Raw genomic sequence first — 16829 nt, 5'->3', positions numbered from 1 at the left:
GGATTTATTCAAAATTGAAGGCACACTGAACCAGCATGGCTACCACAGCATCCTGCAGCGACATGCCATCCCATCCGGTTTGCGTTTAGTTGGACGATCATTTATTTTTCAACAGGACAATGACCCCAAACACACCTCCAGGCTGTGTAAGGGCTATTTGACCAAGAAGGAGAGTGATGGAGTGCTGCGGCAGATGACCTGGCCTCCACAGTCACCGGACCTGAACCCAATCGAGATGGTTTGGGGTGAGCTGGACCGCAGAGTGAAGGCAAAGGGGCCAACAAGTGCTAAATACCTCTGGGAACTCCTTCAAGACTGTTGGAAAACCATTTCAGGTGACTACCTCTTGAAGCTCATGGAGAGAATGCCAAGAGTGTGCAAAGCAGTAATCAGAGCAACTAGAGAAACTAGAATATAAAACATGTTTTCAGTTATTTCACCTTTTTTTGTTAAGTACATAACTCCACATGTGTTCATTCATAGTTTTGATGCCTTCAGTGAGAATCTACAATGTAAATAGTCATGAAAATAAAGAAAACGCATTGAATGAGAAGGTGTGTCCAAACTTTTGGCCTGTACTGTATGTGTGTGGGCAGAAAAAACTATGAACCAACAGCATAAATCAGCTGTGAGGGATTAAAAACGATGCCAGAAAATTTTACAACATGTAGGAGAGCTGTTAAAGTATCAAAGGTGCTACAAATACTTAGCACTAAATAAAATTTTAAAGCTTTTTAGTAACATTTTTCTAAGCTTTTTGGTTCTTAATGAACAGTGGAAATTGACTTACATTAACTTACATGAACTCTGAAAGTTCCAGTTTGTTATTTGGCAGTCAAAAAATGTCTGCTGTGTTTGCTCTCTCAGTTTGTTCCCCTTTCCTCGTGTATTTACTACCTGTTGGGTTTTTATCAGTCACTCCTCTCCCAGAGCTGCTCCCAGTACAAACAGAAAAAAGCTTAAGACGTCTCACTCGAGTGAGTCACAGCCAAACATTAGCAGCTCCCCACCTCAGCTGCCCCGACACCTAATCCCATAGCAAGCTGCCACAAGGCTCCCAACCACATGGGCCTAATTTCCTATCAAGTCAAATCTGAGAGTAAAGCGTCTGTGTTTCTGCTCACCTGCTGCTGATCAAACATAAGGTCTGGTCTCAGTGGCAGCCTCAGCTGCTCTGTTGATGAGTTATATGTCATTGTGGTTGAGAAATGGCATACCAAAGAAGATTTTTAGGCAGCACATCAAGGACAATGGGTATATATCACCATGAACAAATGAATATAAACACTCTATAATGCTTCTCTGTTAGATGAGGTCAGTGTTGCATGCAAGAATTATGTTGTGTTGTCATATTTCATCTCCAAAATAAAGAGCAGTGGAGGAATATTGCAGCAGAGTGATAACAAAAGCTCATTTCAGAGGATAACTGAAGGACCCCTGTGTTAAGCTTTGTTGAGTGAAGGATTAGTCCTCCATTCTCTTTGGAGTTAAGAGGTTTACTATTCGCTCTTGGTCAAGGTGCATCCCTAATAGCCTTTGAGATTACCTTGCCGACCTAAAGTGAAGCACTCTTCAGTGTCTTCTAGGGGAATATATAGGCAGAAATTGAATATAATATAATGAGTACTGTACGTTTTTTTTTTATCATGTACTCACTTGAAAATATGAATTGTTATATTTATGTTAGAATGAGCCATTTATATCTACATAGGGAGTGGGTCCTTGTCTAGGCAGATGGTCATGTTGCATTGCCATGCTTCTACAGTAGCCCAGAACAGACAAACTAAACACTGGCTGTAGATAGGGCCATTAGCGTTTTCACGTCAGCCACCATAGTTAGAATCCCTCCTGTGACGAGTAGCATCAGAAAAACACTGCTTTTTTAAAGTTGAAAAAGCTTATTCAGTGTTCTCACTGGTTTTACGTATTCATCTGGTCCTTTTGTTTAGGTGAGGAAGAGACCGCCGCAGATCATTCAGCTCCCGCTAAAAACCTCCTGAACAATAAACGCTGGAGGAATTCTAACCGGGAGAAGCTTCAGCTGGTTGCAATCTGCAATTGTCACCACTAGAAAACATTAAATCCCCCTAAATCTTTCACACTGTTCCTTTACAACAAACAAGTTGATCTTTTTTTTTTTTACAGCTGATTATGCACCTGAGCTTTACTAATTTTATCACTTATGTGAAAAGCCAAAAAGTGCTCTCAATAAGCTGAAATCTAAATTCTGAGGGAAACCCTTCTGCTTGATTAACCAACAGCAGAGAGCTCTGGCAACTAAGACCCCACAGACTTACCTTTTAAATCCTGTTCTCATAGCAATTTGGAGCCATGCAGCTCATGGACTAAAAGTCCTCATGAAAAGACCGAGATGGGACAAACACGCTAATGGCCCTATCTACAGCCTGTGTTTAGTTTGTCTGTTCTGGGCTTCTGTAGAAACATGGTTGTGCAACATGGCGACCTCAGTAGACGAGGACCTGCTCCCTATGTAGATATAAACAGTTCATTCTAAGGTAACTAAAACACAATAATTCTTATTTTGTTGGAAATATACACTAAAGAAAACATACTCATTATGTTGTATTCCATTTATGCCACTATATCCACCTAAATCCTACACACTAGACCTTAAAGTTATCCCCTGCCTCACAAGCCATTTACAAATCAAAAGTTTTGGCAGTGCCTTAGCAATAACCTTCTCCCATTATTGTTTTAAGATAGAAGTCTGATACAGAGTCTTTCGTACTGAAGCTGCTGATTGAGAATATTTTTCACAGAGTTCAGTATCTTTGAATATGATCACCATAAGTATTCAATGTGTTTTCAGAGATCTGTATCCTAGTCAGGGTGGAAAAGCCTCTGAAGCAGCATTTAACATGAACTAGGCTGCTATCTGTTTAACTTTTTCTTGAACCCAGGCACCTGTTAGCCTTCACAAGAGCATCAGCAGTAGGTGTGCAAAGTCCTCCAGTGGGCCTGACTGGACCCTTTGGCAGGGCAATTCTGGCTTGCAGACCATATGTTTTATACCCTTGTATAGGCAATGTATTGCTGTCCAAATTCTTTTGAAGCTTTGTCTTTAGTTATTTTCACCCTATTTCCTGGTGTTTGGAACAACCTCTTTTTTAGTAGAGTAGCTACTTCAGATCATCTGCACGATTGTCTACAATTATCCTTTGAAACGTTAGTGCACAGTCACTGTCCTTTTAAGCATCTGAACTCCAAAACTTGGCTGAGTTAAAGGCTGATGAATAAAATAAAAAGAGGAATGAACTGCACCTCCACAGGCCAGCTGTACAGTCCCTTCCAGACTCTAAATGGCACCTACAGGTCCTTACAAGGTCACTGTGTTTTGGTCTGGTGTGGACTGACTGGCTGCCTCAGCTCAGCTCTTTGCAATATGAATGATTCAGCAGGAGAAACGAAGCCAACTATGCAGACCTCTCTGACTTCTGCATCTCAACACTGGGTTGTACAGTTTTTTCAAATGCTAACAAGCATCGGTCAATACTAAAGACACTTTTTCAAAACTCTTCATACTTAGTACTTTACCAACATGCATTTGGTCAAACAGTTTATCTCACCTCCAAAACTCATTAAACCACCAAAACACTTAGCACTAAGCTTGTTGAGTCAAAACACTGGCAACTGTTCTCACTCTGAAAGCAAACACTGTCACTAATAACACACTGACCTAAAAACACTAACATCAGACAGCATTCCACAAACAATGAACTTTATCTTTGAAATTTGTATGATTTGTCACATAAATCAGTATTTCATTACAAAATAAGAATATCACCTTTTCCCTTTATTGACTGTACTAAAGTGTGTGTAACAAGAGTGAATCAGAAATGCAGTTATTTGCTTCAGTATTCTTTTTTCTTTTATCTTTACAAATAATAATTAACTTGTGAGAGAAAAAAACTGACGAAAAAAAAAATAAATTTGGGGCTGCGAAAACTAAATATTAATTGTAGCTGCTGCGCAGTGATGGGTCGGGTCCGGGCATTTTTAGGCAATTCTGAGCAACAAGCAGAAGAATTGGAAGACATTTAGCAACACAATCTGCCTTTTGCATCAGCTGAGGCTTGAACTCACAACCTCTGAGACTAAGAATCAATTTCTATCTCACTGAGCTAATTAGTCAGTGACAATTCATGTGTAGCTTCATAAACTGACTAAGCCAGACGTGCAGGTTTGGCAGCCGTCCATGCATGGAAAAGCAGATTTCAAACCACTGTAAAAAATTCAGTTATCAAAACAAAAATCTAAAAATAGACGTATTGCATCTAGACAGCATGGAGATGTTGGTGATTTGTTTGTAACCATGATTGATTTGCTCCATAAGTGAAAAACTGATGTTTAAAATTGCCATTTTTACATTGACTCCAATTGTTCACATTAGAGCAAAATTCAACATGAACATTAAAGATTTATTTAGCAAGAATTTGCATGTATATGTTTACAGTACTGTTTACAGTCAAACATTTTGATGCACTGTAGGCTCAATTTTTGATAAATCAAAAATCCGAGAAACGTAGTTTTTGTAGGACAGTCTGAAGATGCTCTGTAGCACGTTTGGTGTCAATTGAGCAAAAATTGTGGGAGGAGATAGGTTTAAGAATTTTTACAGTTTTTGAAAAAACAGAGTGATGAACTTCATAATTTTTAACAGGTTTAAATGTTCAAAAGTTTCTTCAGTATTGGGGCTACAGTTTGATGAAAGTTGTGAAGTTGTAGCACGCATGGTTGATTTGTTATGAATTTTTAAGGTTTTGAACTTTAGACGCTTGCTGTAGCGCCACCATCAGGACTATTGGCTTGAGTTTACAGCTGAGGATATCTGGCATGAGACTGGATCTTTGTGCAAAGTTTGGTGAGTTTTCACCCATGGGAAGTATGATTTCCTCGGAAGAAGAAAGAAGAAGAATACCTAGGATTACAATAGTGTCCTGGCAGCTTAGCTGCCCGGACCCTAATAATAATAATTCTGAAGCCCTTTTGTCTGTTTGGTAACAAGACAAAAACAGTACACCTGGGAAAGTTTCCAGCTGTGTTTGGAATGATTATTATTTCATTTTATTGTAAATATTCTTCCAAGACTTTCTCTGTATTTCAATATGGTTATTGCAGAAATGCACGGAATTTGCCATCACTCTGTTTCAAATGTGTTTTAACTGTGAAGAAAACATTGTGTTAGCATTTGGATAATGTGCTGCAGATATATAGTGCTTTGCAGGTGGTGGATTATGAATGAGACAAGAGTTCATGGATTTTGGAAAATGTGGTCATCGAATGCATTTTGTGTGAAAGCATTAAAAGATTATTCACAGCTTGGTTCACACAGACTTCTGTTTTACTGACTCTGTGAAGAGTTTTGACAACCTGACTTTATTTTTGACTGATGCATTGTAGCAGGTGAAAAAAACACTTGTATTGAGACTCAGTAGAAGCAGAATCCAGGGGTCAAACAAAGTATAAAATCTGGTATAAAATATTTGGTTCTCAGCATGTTTTTGACCACTTGCCTTATATGAAACATCATTTACATTTCTGATCTCTGATCTTTGACATGCATTAAACTGTGTCAGCCCAAGAGCCAGAAAAATATGTATTGTATGATTCTGCAAATCACAGATACATTACATTTGCACATTATTATGTAGCGGATATGTTGAAACTTTACTTTTCAACAATGCTGTGGTTAACGTGGTTAGGGTCAGCCACAAAAAACACCTTGTCATGGTTAGAAAAAGATCAGGTTTTGGCTTAAAATACCGTTTTAGGGGGGCACAATCTCAGCCACACAGTAATGTCTTATTAAAAAACAACAGCATCTTCTGTGGAGAAAAAGGGTTGCCAAAACAACAACCACAACAGGGTACACTGTACAAATAAGCCAGAAAGTGAACACAATAACTGCAGGGAGTTTGTGGTAAACAGGCAATTTGAATTAAATTTCAGCAGATTATTTCCTGTGAATATTGCATCAAAGATGAGTTTTCCTGTCAATTTTATTAACTTTTAATACAGTCCTCTCTGTTTTTTACTTAATAGGCTTATTTTTTGACAAATTCAGTGTCTTACTCTCCCTGTTATATTTGCTCTTTGGTTGTTCTAAGCAGAAGCAGAAAGTGAAGGCTCTGTGAATATAGCTTTTATTCAAGTATTCACCATGCCCTTATCCTGTGAGGGTTTTTTTTTTTTTTTGCTCTTTTTACAATTTATTGAATTTAAATAGAATTTTGTAGTCCATCCATTTGCCTTCGGTCCACCGAAATACAGGAGACAAACATTATAAAAAGAGACAAGCAGTTCATAAAACAGACGAGCAGTTCATAAAACAAGCATATAGATAAGGTCATTAAAAACACTTTACTCAGTAAATCAGATCATGTCAGTGTCTGTCTATGGTTTAAAATTCACTTTGTTTAGTTTAAAATATATTAAATAATAATACAAACTTTGAAAGAAAAGAAAATTTCATTTAGTTTTCTTCACATAAGTAAATGAATGAATGAGTTGTCTTACACCCTTTAAAATCAAGAAGACTTTGTGACCTGTGAAGCTTTGGCGACCTGTAGTCGGGGTCAGTACCCACAGGTTGGGAGCCACTGGCCTAAGTAACACACCAACCACCATCCCCTCAACCTCCTGATGACAAAGTCATTTCATATACTACGTCATTTTAGAAATGTTTATATGACACATACAAAACGTACACATGTTACTTATACATGATTTGCATCAACATACAATGCCAACATTTCTTTCTGCCGAAGGGGCTGGCTGTGTGTTCCCCCTCCTCAGTCTCTTGTCATAGCTTTCTGCTGTCTGAAGAAAAACACTGTGCAAGCAGATGAAGTGACCTCATTTTGTTTGGTGTCCTAAGACATTCACACTCATCCTTTCTTTGATAGCACTGCCATGTTGGGTAGTCATGTTGATATATGATGAGTGAAACACTCTTGCCTGAAAGGCAGCTCCTATCACCTGATGCAGTGGAGGGCGAAGTCAATAAAACTCTCTGCAGTGTCATTTATTTCTTTAGATGCTTGAATGTAAAGAAGGGCTGCTGTGTGTAGCTGTTATTATGATGATGCCAGATAGTTTCAGGTCTACATTTCTTTCCTCAGCCACAGTTTGCCAGAAGGGACAGAGTTGCTTGTGAAGATGTTTTCATGTTTGAAAGGGATGCAAACACACAACAGTTGGTCAGAGAGAGAGAGACAACGCAGCAGGAGGAGGATTAGGAGGAGAGAAGTGTGTACATGGTGGTGTTGTGCTGCAGTATGCTCAAGGCAGGCTAAACAGTGACATCACAAGTCTAGTCCATGCGGCACTGTGTGTGTGTGTGTGTGTGTGTGTGTGTGTGTGTATGTGTGTGTGTTTGAGTGTAAATGACATGGTGTGTAGGCAAGACCTACAGTACAGTATGTCCATCTACTCTAATCTTGTCTGCTATAGTATGACTACAAGCCTCATGTCAAGAGACTACACACACACACACACACACACACACATTCTGCATAAATGGCTCCTTTCCAAACTCACACACTGTATGGCATGCTCCAGTTAACACATGTGAGTCCACATCAGTTCACAAACAGCAGACATGCACACACTGAGCGTTCACTGAATGTTTAACCAACGATATGGATTTGCAGCATGTCTGCAGCAGATGAGCGCTGCCTCTCCATGCAGGCTCACTGTTCATGAGCCAACACACTCCGATGTTTAGTGATGATGTTGTTGATGAGTCCCTGATATAGACTTTGCCTTCACTACTTTCAAAGACATGTTTTTTTCTGTTTTCTGCTGTCTGGTTTTGTTCTGTGTAGCATGCCCCCGAGTGTGTCTTACATCAGTGTCTTAATCTATGTGTGAATGCAACTGGCAACATTACAGCATTTTATGATCAAAGACCTTTATCATTGGTTGGTTATCAAAAGTTGACTTTTTCCATCCTATTAGAAATCCCTCACTAGATGACGGGGAGGGTCACAGGTTTGATTCCCAGCACTTCCAGTTGAGGTGAGATACTTAGCATGCTCAGTCACCTACTGCATGCCCTTGCATGTTTGTTTTTTATTTTTTGTTTGGTTGTTGTTGTTGTTGCTGCGAGGAATCGTTGGAAATAGAAATTACATCATGACTCTCTTTTTAAGCATGAGCCTCTTTCCATTATGCATTATGAATACATTCTGAACAACAGTTGAATGTTTCTCCCTTAACTTCTCTCTTTAGAGATAGGCTTCTTTTATCCAAAAAGAATATATGAATACTGACTTTTTTAAAATGTTAGTATGCATGCTGATGTTGCACAAATGTGTTTATTCCCTTTTTAAATAGGGGAGCAACCAGTGAGGGCGTTTTCATGTTTGTTCTAATAGAGTTTCTCCAGTAGATCGCCCTGTCTGCTGAGCATGCTAACACATTAAACCAAAATTATAATACTTAAAAGACAAAATGACACAGTCCGTCTTTCAATAATAATGAGTCGAATTTAAAAGCAAAATGTAAAACACACCCTGTTCAGTCCAACACACTCAGGGCTTTTGCTTCTACAGTCTTTCTTAGGCTGCTATGACCAGTAGTGTATGGTGACTAATGTTATCAAACTTTAGATTTATATTGCTTTTTTAGTCAGCTCAATGACTTTATGACTCTTTGCTACATTTATAGCAAGTGATAACAGGAGATTGACAGTATCCATAAAATGAAGATAAAGATCCTTGCCAAACCAAACTACTGTATCAGTGACAGTATCAGTGTCGGGGGAGCTACTTTGAAAGCATAACTTTGCAAGCTGCCAATTACTTTACACTGAAAGAAGTTGAACTACAGCAAAGCTACCCAAAGGAAAACCTAGTTTGGTTAACTTAAGTTACTTAGAAAAGGTAGCTCAAACAACTTTGTAAAAAATGACCAAAATGACAATGTACATGTGATACAAAATTATGACAAAATATAATATATATTGCCAGCAAAGAATGCCACTCAAGTGAGTTTATTGCAAAAAGTGCACACCTGTTTACATCTGGGTCATTGCCTACAGATACCCAAAAAATAAAATACTATTCATGTCAGCTTTGATTTTGTATACATTGCCCATCAGTCATACACCTGCCCTCAGAAGCTGGGAGCCAGGTAGGGGTATTATTGCACCAGTAAGCCAGGTCTAACTTCTCTTAACATTTGTCAATAAATAGCAGTAATCAATACTTATAAATAATCCTGGCCAAATGGGTGTTTAATGACAGTAGAGAAAGCAATGCTAATATAAAAACAAAAAATCTTGTCAGTACTTTTATGGCCTCGAAATTGTTTGTAGATTCAGTAGTTAGCTACACAAAAAATGGCCAAAAAAAAAAAAAAAAGTAATGCAATTACTTAAATCACTGTCAAAATCTGATTGTAGTTGAACTACCATCAAGCTACTGCTAAATGTTGTTAATATACAAGTTTAATTACATGTAGCTCATTACTCCCCTACACTGATTGTACTGTGATTATGGCTAAGATGTATGATCTATACCTGAATGAAATTTGTGCCACAGTAGTCATATCCCTTTATTTAATGGGAAAAAAAACCTTAACCTAACAACCACACACTATTTAAGAGCTCTTAGATTAGCTTGTTGCATATATTGTCATAACAGAAATGAATTTCCCCAAACTGTAAATGATTTAATCTCTAAGATATCAAGTAATATTAATACCTCTACCACATGTAATATGTTGACAGAAAGTAGTTTAATGGATAACTATGCAGGCTGGTGCCGAAAAATAATTACAGTTGTCGTTTAATTGGTTCATCAGTCATCAGTCATTGAAGTCATTTATCAAGAAAAGAATGCCAAAAGTCCTTTTGTTCCAGCCTCTCAGATATGAGGATTTTTGCTTCTTGCTGTGCTCTTCATTGCACTCAGAATATCTTCGGGTTTTAGACTGTTGGTCTGACAAAAAATCCGTTTGAGGACATCACCTTGAGCTGTGGGACATTCCCCTGAGCATTTTCCATAACCTCTGATATTTTATAGACTGAGGGATTAATCAGTTTATCAAAATTATTATTCAGAAAGATCGGTGGATGATGAAAATAACTGTTAATAGTAGCCACAACAGATTGTTCAATATATGCAATAGACTGTGACAGGGTATGAGTTAATTTAAGTGCCTTTTTTTCAAGGTCAGCTTTTGTGTATTGACCAGCAAGAACCATATGCCATTTACACCATTACCAGTACTTCCTCCTGTCTCTGCTTTACTTTTGTTATTCTTCGTGTCTTTCATCTGTGTGCCTCCATCATCTCTGTTTATCCCACACTCTTCTCCCACCTCGGTCTCTGGACACTAACCTCTCTGCTCTTGTCTCTCGCTCCACTGTAGGCCTCCTGAGCCAGTTTACAGCACTGTGAACAAACTTTGTGACAAAGCACCCTCCCCCCGACACTATTCCCCCGTGGAGTGCGACAAAAGCCTCCTCCACTCCGCCCCCCTCCCATATCACTTAAGCCTGTTCCCTGACTCGGACTTCACCAGGTACTTTCCACCACCTCCACTACCATCTCTCTGCACTCCGCCACTGTGTCCCATCCCACCATATAAATAGCATGTTACTGTACCATATTGTCCTTTAGAAGCACCTGTTTTTTTTTTCCTCATGCACTCATTTGCTTTCTCCCTTCTCTGAGCCCCGCAGGAGCCACGTCTTGGTGTTGTTTTCTCAAGCTAGCATGCCTCTCCTCCCTCCACTTTCCCCTCTCTCTCTCTCTCTCTTCAGGCCTCTGATCAAGCAGGAGCCTCATAGCCTGATCACATACACAGTACCAGTTTTATCCAGTGGTTGAAGAAGTACTCTTTAACTCAAGTAAAAGTAGCAATATCGCACTGTATAAATATTCTGTTGCAAGTAAAAATCATTTATTTAACATAAAGTCTTAAGTAACAGTACAAAAGAATGGTCTGTTTGGAATAATGTTTATTATATCATCGGATCATAATTTTTATGCATTAATTAATGTTGCAGCTGGTAAAGGTGTGGCTAATTTTAATTACTTTGTATACTGCTGTATAGCGTGTGAATTCCACCCCCAAGGACAGAAAAAAAGTCTCATCTTAACCCATGATATTACAGCATAGTTTCTTTGTTGACTACATTTTCTATTTTTAATCTGAATCTGCAAAGTAACAAGTTAATAAAGATGCCAAATAAAGGTAGAGGAGTTAAAGGTACTACATTTCCTCTAAGATGTAGTGGAGTAGAAGTATAAAGTAGCCTATTGGAAATACTAAAGTAAAGTACAAGTACCTGAAAATTGTACTAAAGTACAGTACTGGAGTAAATGTTCTAAGTTACTTTTCACCTCTGGTTTAATCAATGTTTGGCATACACCATAGATGGAGGAACTCAATGAGTTGAGACATGTAGGAATTAGAAAGCTACTGAAACAAAGTAAGCAGTATTATAATTCAAGTTAAGCTGCTGTGCTCTGGCTGTAGGTCTGAGTTTGGGTGATAAAATCACTGTCATATCTTAATAAGTAATATACTTATGACAAATTATGGTATATGACCACACAATCTTTAAGTGCTTTCCATTCAGGTAATTCTGGTTCATCCCATCTTTGCTCCTCCGTGACCCAGATATCCTTAATAATGGTGGACCGAGGTCTACTATCATTGAGGATGTTCCAGGACAAGGAAACAAGGAGCAAGCAACCACAGGTGTATAGATTGTTTCATTGCTATCCTGTTGGTAGGGCAACAGCTTTGGTCCCTCTTAACTTCCTGTGAGCTACTGCACTAACAAACATGACAACAGGAAAAACACTTGGACCCATTTACAATGTTCATGTTGTCAAGTATGAGACAGTCTATCATCTGAGGACATTTTTTTTACCTGATGGCAACACCCTTTAATTTGAATCTCTCCAGTGACTGGTCAGCTCATCTGATGGAACATTTCAGTAACACCCAGCTGCTGCACCAACAGACGCTCTGACATTATTCATGATTATTTATTGCATGCAGTCATCAGATATGTAAATAAGCTGAGTCATGAATGAATCACACAGACGCCTATGCAACTTTGCCTTTTCAGCCTAAAAGCTTTGGTTTCTGCTTATTTTCCATCACGAGTGCACCAAATATTTGTTCTACACAGCTGCACAATCAATACCATAAATCCTGCAATATCCGCCTGAGCCTGAGACGTATCAGACTTACTCCACCTGCAGCCTGTCACAAATTGTGTGCATTTCTAGCTGATTTTATTGCTCCCTCATGTCTGTTCTGTAATTAGCCGATTTTAATCACCTATCCATGTAATATTTCGGACGACCTGACACACCAGTTTGGTGTTGGGGCAGCATTTATAAGAATTCTCTGTTCTTCTTTAAAACCCTTTGTATTTCTAAACATCATGGGACAGATGAGATGATGTGTGTCATGAGTATTGGAGGTAGAGAGGATGTCCTGTTTGGTTGATACAGTCCCTCCATCCTCACGTCTCACTGGTTTCCCTGATTGGTGGAGCTAAGATAGGAGAAAGAGATGTGAATGAGGGAAGTAGCAGCCACGTTAGGCAAACTGAAAGTATCCAAATATAAATGGAAATTCAAGGATTGGTTTGGTCATAAATGTGACACTGCAGAGGCTGTTGCACGCTGCCAAGGTGATGAGTGACCTTGTCTGTTGTAGTCAGTAGTCACACATTTTTACTAACCCAATTCTTTCAACCATGATCTTTAACCATTTACCAGTGCCTAACCTTCACCACATGCCACCTCTCTGAGCCATGTTGCCCCCTGCCGTGTCCAAACACATTTTCACTGCTCTGCTTGTATGAACCCTTTACTGTTTAATTTGACCCTTTATACCAACTTTGTTCTATTGATAAATTTCCAGGTTCTTTGCTGTTTCCATGGTAGCACAGTCCTTTCATGGATTCATTTTAGCCCCAAGTGAATGAGAGTCAAAATGAGTTATAAGTGTGTTTTCCCATGACTGATCTAATATACAGTGAAGCACATCTCAGAGACTGTGGGCGACCAAAGATCATGAAATAAGGAGCCTGTATCGACAGCTTTGAGATTGAGTCTGAGCTCTTGGCAAAGCCTAGTTGAGCTTAAAATCAACTGTAGCATCAAATTAGATGAGCATCCACCTTTAAAAATGTATTCTTTGGATTTCAGAGTATTGCAACGCAGGATAATTGATCCCCTCAGATTTTATTTTACAACTTACCCATCTCTTTTCCTCACTGATAGAATTCTTTTAATCAATATGTGAAACAGGTAGGATTTTGATGAATGCTTTTTTTAATTTAACATGATGTGTAGATCCGACATACTCTGTTCTGGTTTGATTTTATTCTGATTATTTTAAATTACAAACAGAATATTTAAGGAACTAAATTATGTCCTCCCACGTTTACAAGTCTAAACATGTTATCAAGGATTACATCATAGAACCCTGCTAATATCTACATACTCTACTTTAACAAATTATATTAAGTATATAGATGGTGCAGTAAGTATTCAGTAGTAGGAGTAGTTGTACACACATTTTACGAATGGTAATTTGAGTTTTAATCATACAGTAGATCATTTTCTCCATCTGGTGTGAATGTGAATCCTCTGCTGACTGGACAGTTGTGAGTCTGATTGGTTGATAGATCTGTTGGATGTGATGTAAAACACAGATGCTGCTTTTCTGTAGGTGCAGTCAAGTCCTCTGACAGTTTGCCACATGGCAAAAGAAACAGGGATTTACTGCAGGAAGACAACAGTTGCTCTTTGCAGTAGAATATGAATGTCTCTACTTTTAAAGGCCATCTGTCACTTCCCATTTGAAACAATATTGTTAGATTTTAAGAACACTGTGGCTACATATGGCCCTGCATGGCAGACACTTGTGTTTTTTCTTATCTGAATGGAGAGTGTATGGACAGAGGATGATGTACACATTGTGAAGCCCTCTGAAGCAAAGCTGTGATATGTGACTTTGGCCTATATAAATATAAGTAGCTTGACTTCTCTTCAGCCCCCAAACTGATCAAAACTGAGTCGCCTCTCTGTAGAGAAGTTGCGATGTGCACGTTAATATGTGCAGCACACAGTTTGTGTTTCTATGTCCATAGCTGGGCTGCTTGGGTGGAGAGACGGTGTCATCCTAGGGATACAATCACTCTACTAATTTAAAGATATAAAATTTAACTTTGCCGCATTAAAAGGTCTAAAAACAACTAGACCCATGTTATATATTTTGTTGAGCACTGAGGGAATCCTTACCAGGAGAAAATGACTGCAATGACATCATTGCTCTGTCTTGCCTTCATCTTAGTATAAACCATTTTTAACCTGAACCTTACTCTATCCCATCCATGACTGTCTTGGGCTTCATACATAAGAGACAGTACTGAGATATTTTCTTCAGACTATGAAAATGTCACGAACAAGATGAAGTTGAACCACCAAAGTTATCTGCTGTTTTCCAAATGTTGTTAAATTATTGAAACCTATTATTCATGTTTATAATGTTTCATGATTAATCATGCATTTACCGTAGGGGGTTGATTTAGTGTCTCATGTGAACCATGCAACCATAATAACAACAGCACCAAGCCCGTCACCGAGTGCTTGTTTGATGATGAATGATCAGAGACTATGGGTTTACTCACAGACATTGTGCTGGGTATGATATACATATAAAGCCTAAACAATTCTCTTCACATTAAGTCACTTCTGCTCTCTGCATGAATGATTCCTTCATCTGTTCTGCAGCAGCTTTCTGCAAACTATTTATAATTTCCACTAAATGTCAATTCATTCTTTAGGGCATCCAGACTGCATTGCTTCATGATCAGAAGATGTTTTGTTATAAAACTCGCAGTGTTGTAAAGATGGTTGAAAGTGGCAGAGAGCAGATCGAAATTGGGGGATCTGTACTCCATTTGAAGTAACTGAACATAATTATGCTAATTTTGGAGGCTGATTTTATTTTGCTTGTTTTTAAGGTTAGGATTAATAAAGTGCGAGAAGAGCTGTCACAAACTACATAGTATGTTACAGTTTAGTACAAAATGTTGTGTGTTTTTGTCAAGTTAAAACCTCCCAAGTTCCTGATAAAGCCGGAAACTTTTGATGTGTCTATAAATGATGTTGAGTCAAAGGTTGGCTTTTTGACAGTATTGAAGCAATTGGTGGAATACAGTGGACATATAATTGGTGCCTCTGAAGTACAAGAGAAGATGAAGCAAATACTCAGCAACTTTGCTTTAAAAAGCCTCAAGGGAAAGGCCTAGACTGCCCAATTACGTGGTGTCCCATCTTCATGCCACTGTAGTTTATACATTCACCAGCAGATGGCAGTATACTGCGTACGTCATGATGACATTGCTGGACTTTGCAAAAGGCAAAATACTTTGTGGATCAGTTTGCTGGATATCATTCCTGTTTGAGAATACATAAAAATAACTGCTGTCATCTCTCTCTATGTACACTGTAGGAACAGAAAAAAAAAATATATATATATATATATATATATATATATATATACACATTTATTTATATCATATGGCCTCTGCCTTGAAGCAAATCTTATCAAAATTGGAATCTGTGGCCTAAAGTATGTCTGTATTTGAGTCAGTGACCTGAAAATGCTATGGCACCCCTACAGTGAGCTAGTGTCCCTTAGTACATGTTTGTAGACACTCTATGCATGTATCCTAGTGTGTGTGCATGTGTGAGAGAGAGACAGAGAGAGGAAAGAAGCCAGGGTGTATGTAAGCATGTGACGAGGTTTCCTTTTCCGTCAGAACTGAATTGGGGACAAGTGATCCTAAGTAGAGCACCATCCCCCTGTGGAGCTCCAGCAGTCTTTGAGCTCTGTTGCCTGTGCAAAGCATCACTGAGGCTTTTGTCGACGCACCGTTCGTTTGTTGTCCACCTCTCTGTCCTCTGCCGCTCGAGCTGAAGATGCTGAAACCCACCGACTCCCCCGAGCTGATGTACTATCTGAACTGTCTGTACAGGGAACCTAGGAAGGTCGTGCTCCACAAAGGCTCCACAGGCCTGGGCTTCAACATCGTGGGCGGCGAGGACGGCGAGGGCATCTTTGTCTCGTTCATCCTGGCAGGAGGGCCCGCTGACCTGAGTGGAGAGCTGAGGCGAGGCGACCAGATCTTATCGGTGAGTGCACAAGAGTCACCTCTGCCTGATATTATAGATACAAGACACACACATGTTGGACAACATTACAAAGTGACTGAGATTACAAGACAGGAATCATTAATTGACAAGTCACTACCTGGATCTGGAGTTTTGGCTTATATGTTATTGAAATGTGTGACCTGCTGATTGAAAATTAGTATAATAGTCTTTCATGATTCAAAACAAAATCTTCATATATACAAATGTAACCGATCTTCTTACCTATTACATTATAAAAATCTTCATATCAGAGGTGATCATAAAATGAGCTAAACTAACTGAACAAAGCTTGAAATAATAAGGTTCCCTCACTGCAAGTACGGATCTACTTTTAAGATGGTCAACTTGTTAAACCTCTTTGTTCCCGGCATATTAATAGAGAATGTAATAGTCCACTGGCCTAGATTCATTTTCAAGGCCAAACATTACCAACCTGGTCTCTTTATTTCTGTCCCTGCAGTATTTCTCCAGTATTACGAGGTGTTGTGTGTTTCTGGTAAATACTAGTACTTAATTTTATGCTGATCTTGTGGAGTGGTTAGCTTTTCAACCCTGAAGTTGGTCTGTTTTTCTAGGTGTCCCATTCAGAGCCCATTTTGAGACATT

General features: G+C 38.9%; 1 protein-coding gene across 16 annotated transcripts in view; it reads left to right on the top strand.

Moving 5' to 3' along the window:
- The window catches only part of dlg2 (discs, large homolog 2 (Drosophila)), a 273799-nt gene that overhangs the window by 225311 nt on the left and 31659 nt on the right, over positions 1–16829 (top strand). For 12 of the 16 annotated variants that reach the window (XM_033642560.2, XM_078172181.1, XM_033642551.2 and 9 more), the window contains 3 exons: positions 7981–8040; positions 10399–10551; positions 16046–16202. In XM_033642560.2, the coding sequence (XP_033498451.1) occupies positions 7981–8040; positions 10399–10551; positions 16046–16202 (370 nt within the window). The remainder of the gene's footprint in view (positions 1–7980; positions 8041–10398; positions 10552–16045; positions 16203–16829) is intronic. The other 4 variants (XM_078172182.1, XM_078172188.1, XM_078172189.1 and 1 more) reach the window with 2 other exon arrangements.

This window comes from Epinephelus lanceolatus, chromosome 11 (assembly GCF_041903045.1).
Source record: "Epinephelus lanceolatus isolate andai-2023 chromosome 11, ASM4190304v1, whole genome shotgun sequence".
Taxonomy (NCBI): domain Eukaryota; kingdom Metazoa; phylum Chordata; class Actinopteri; order Perciformes; family Serranidae; genus Epinephelus; species Epinephelus lanceolatus.
Note: the sequence above shows the minus strand (reverse complement) of the source record. Positions and strands in the feature narration are given on the sequence as shown.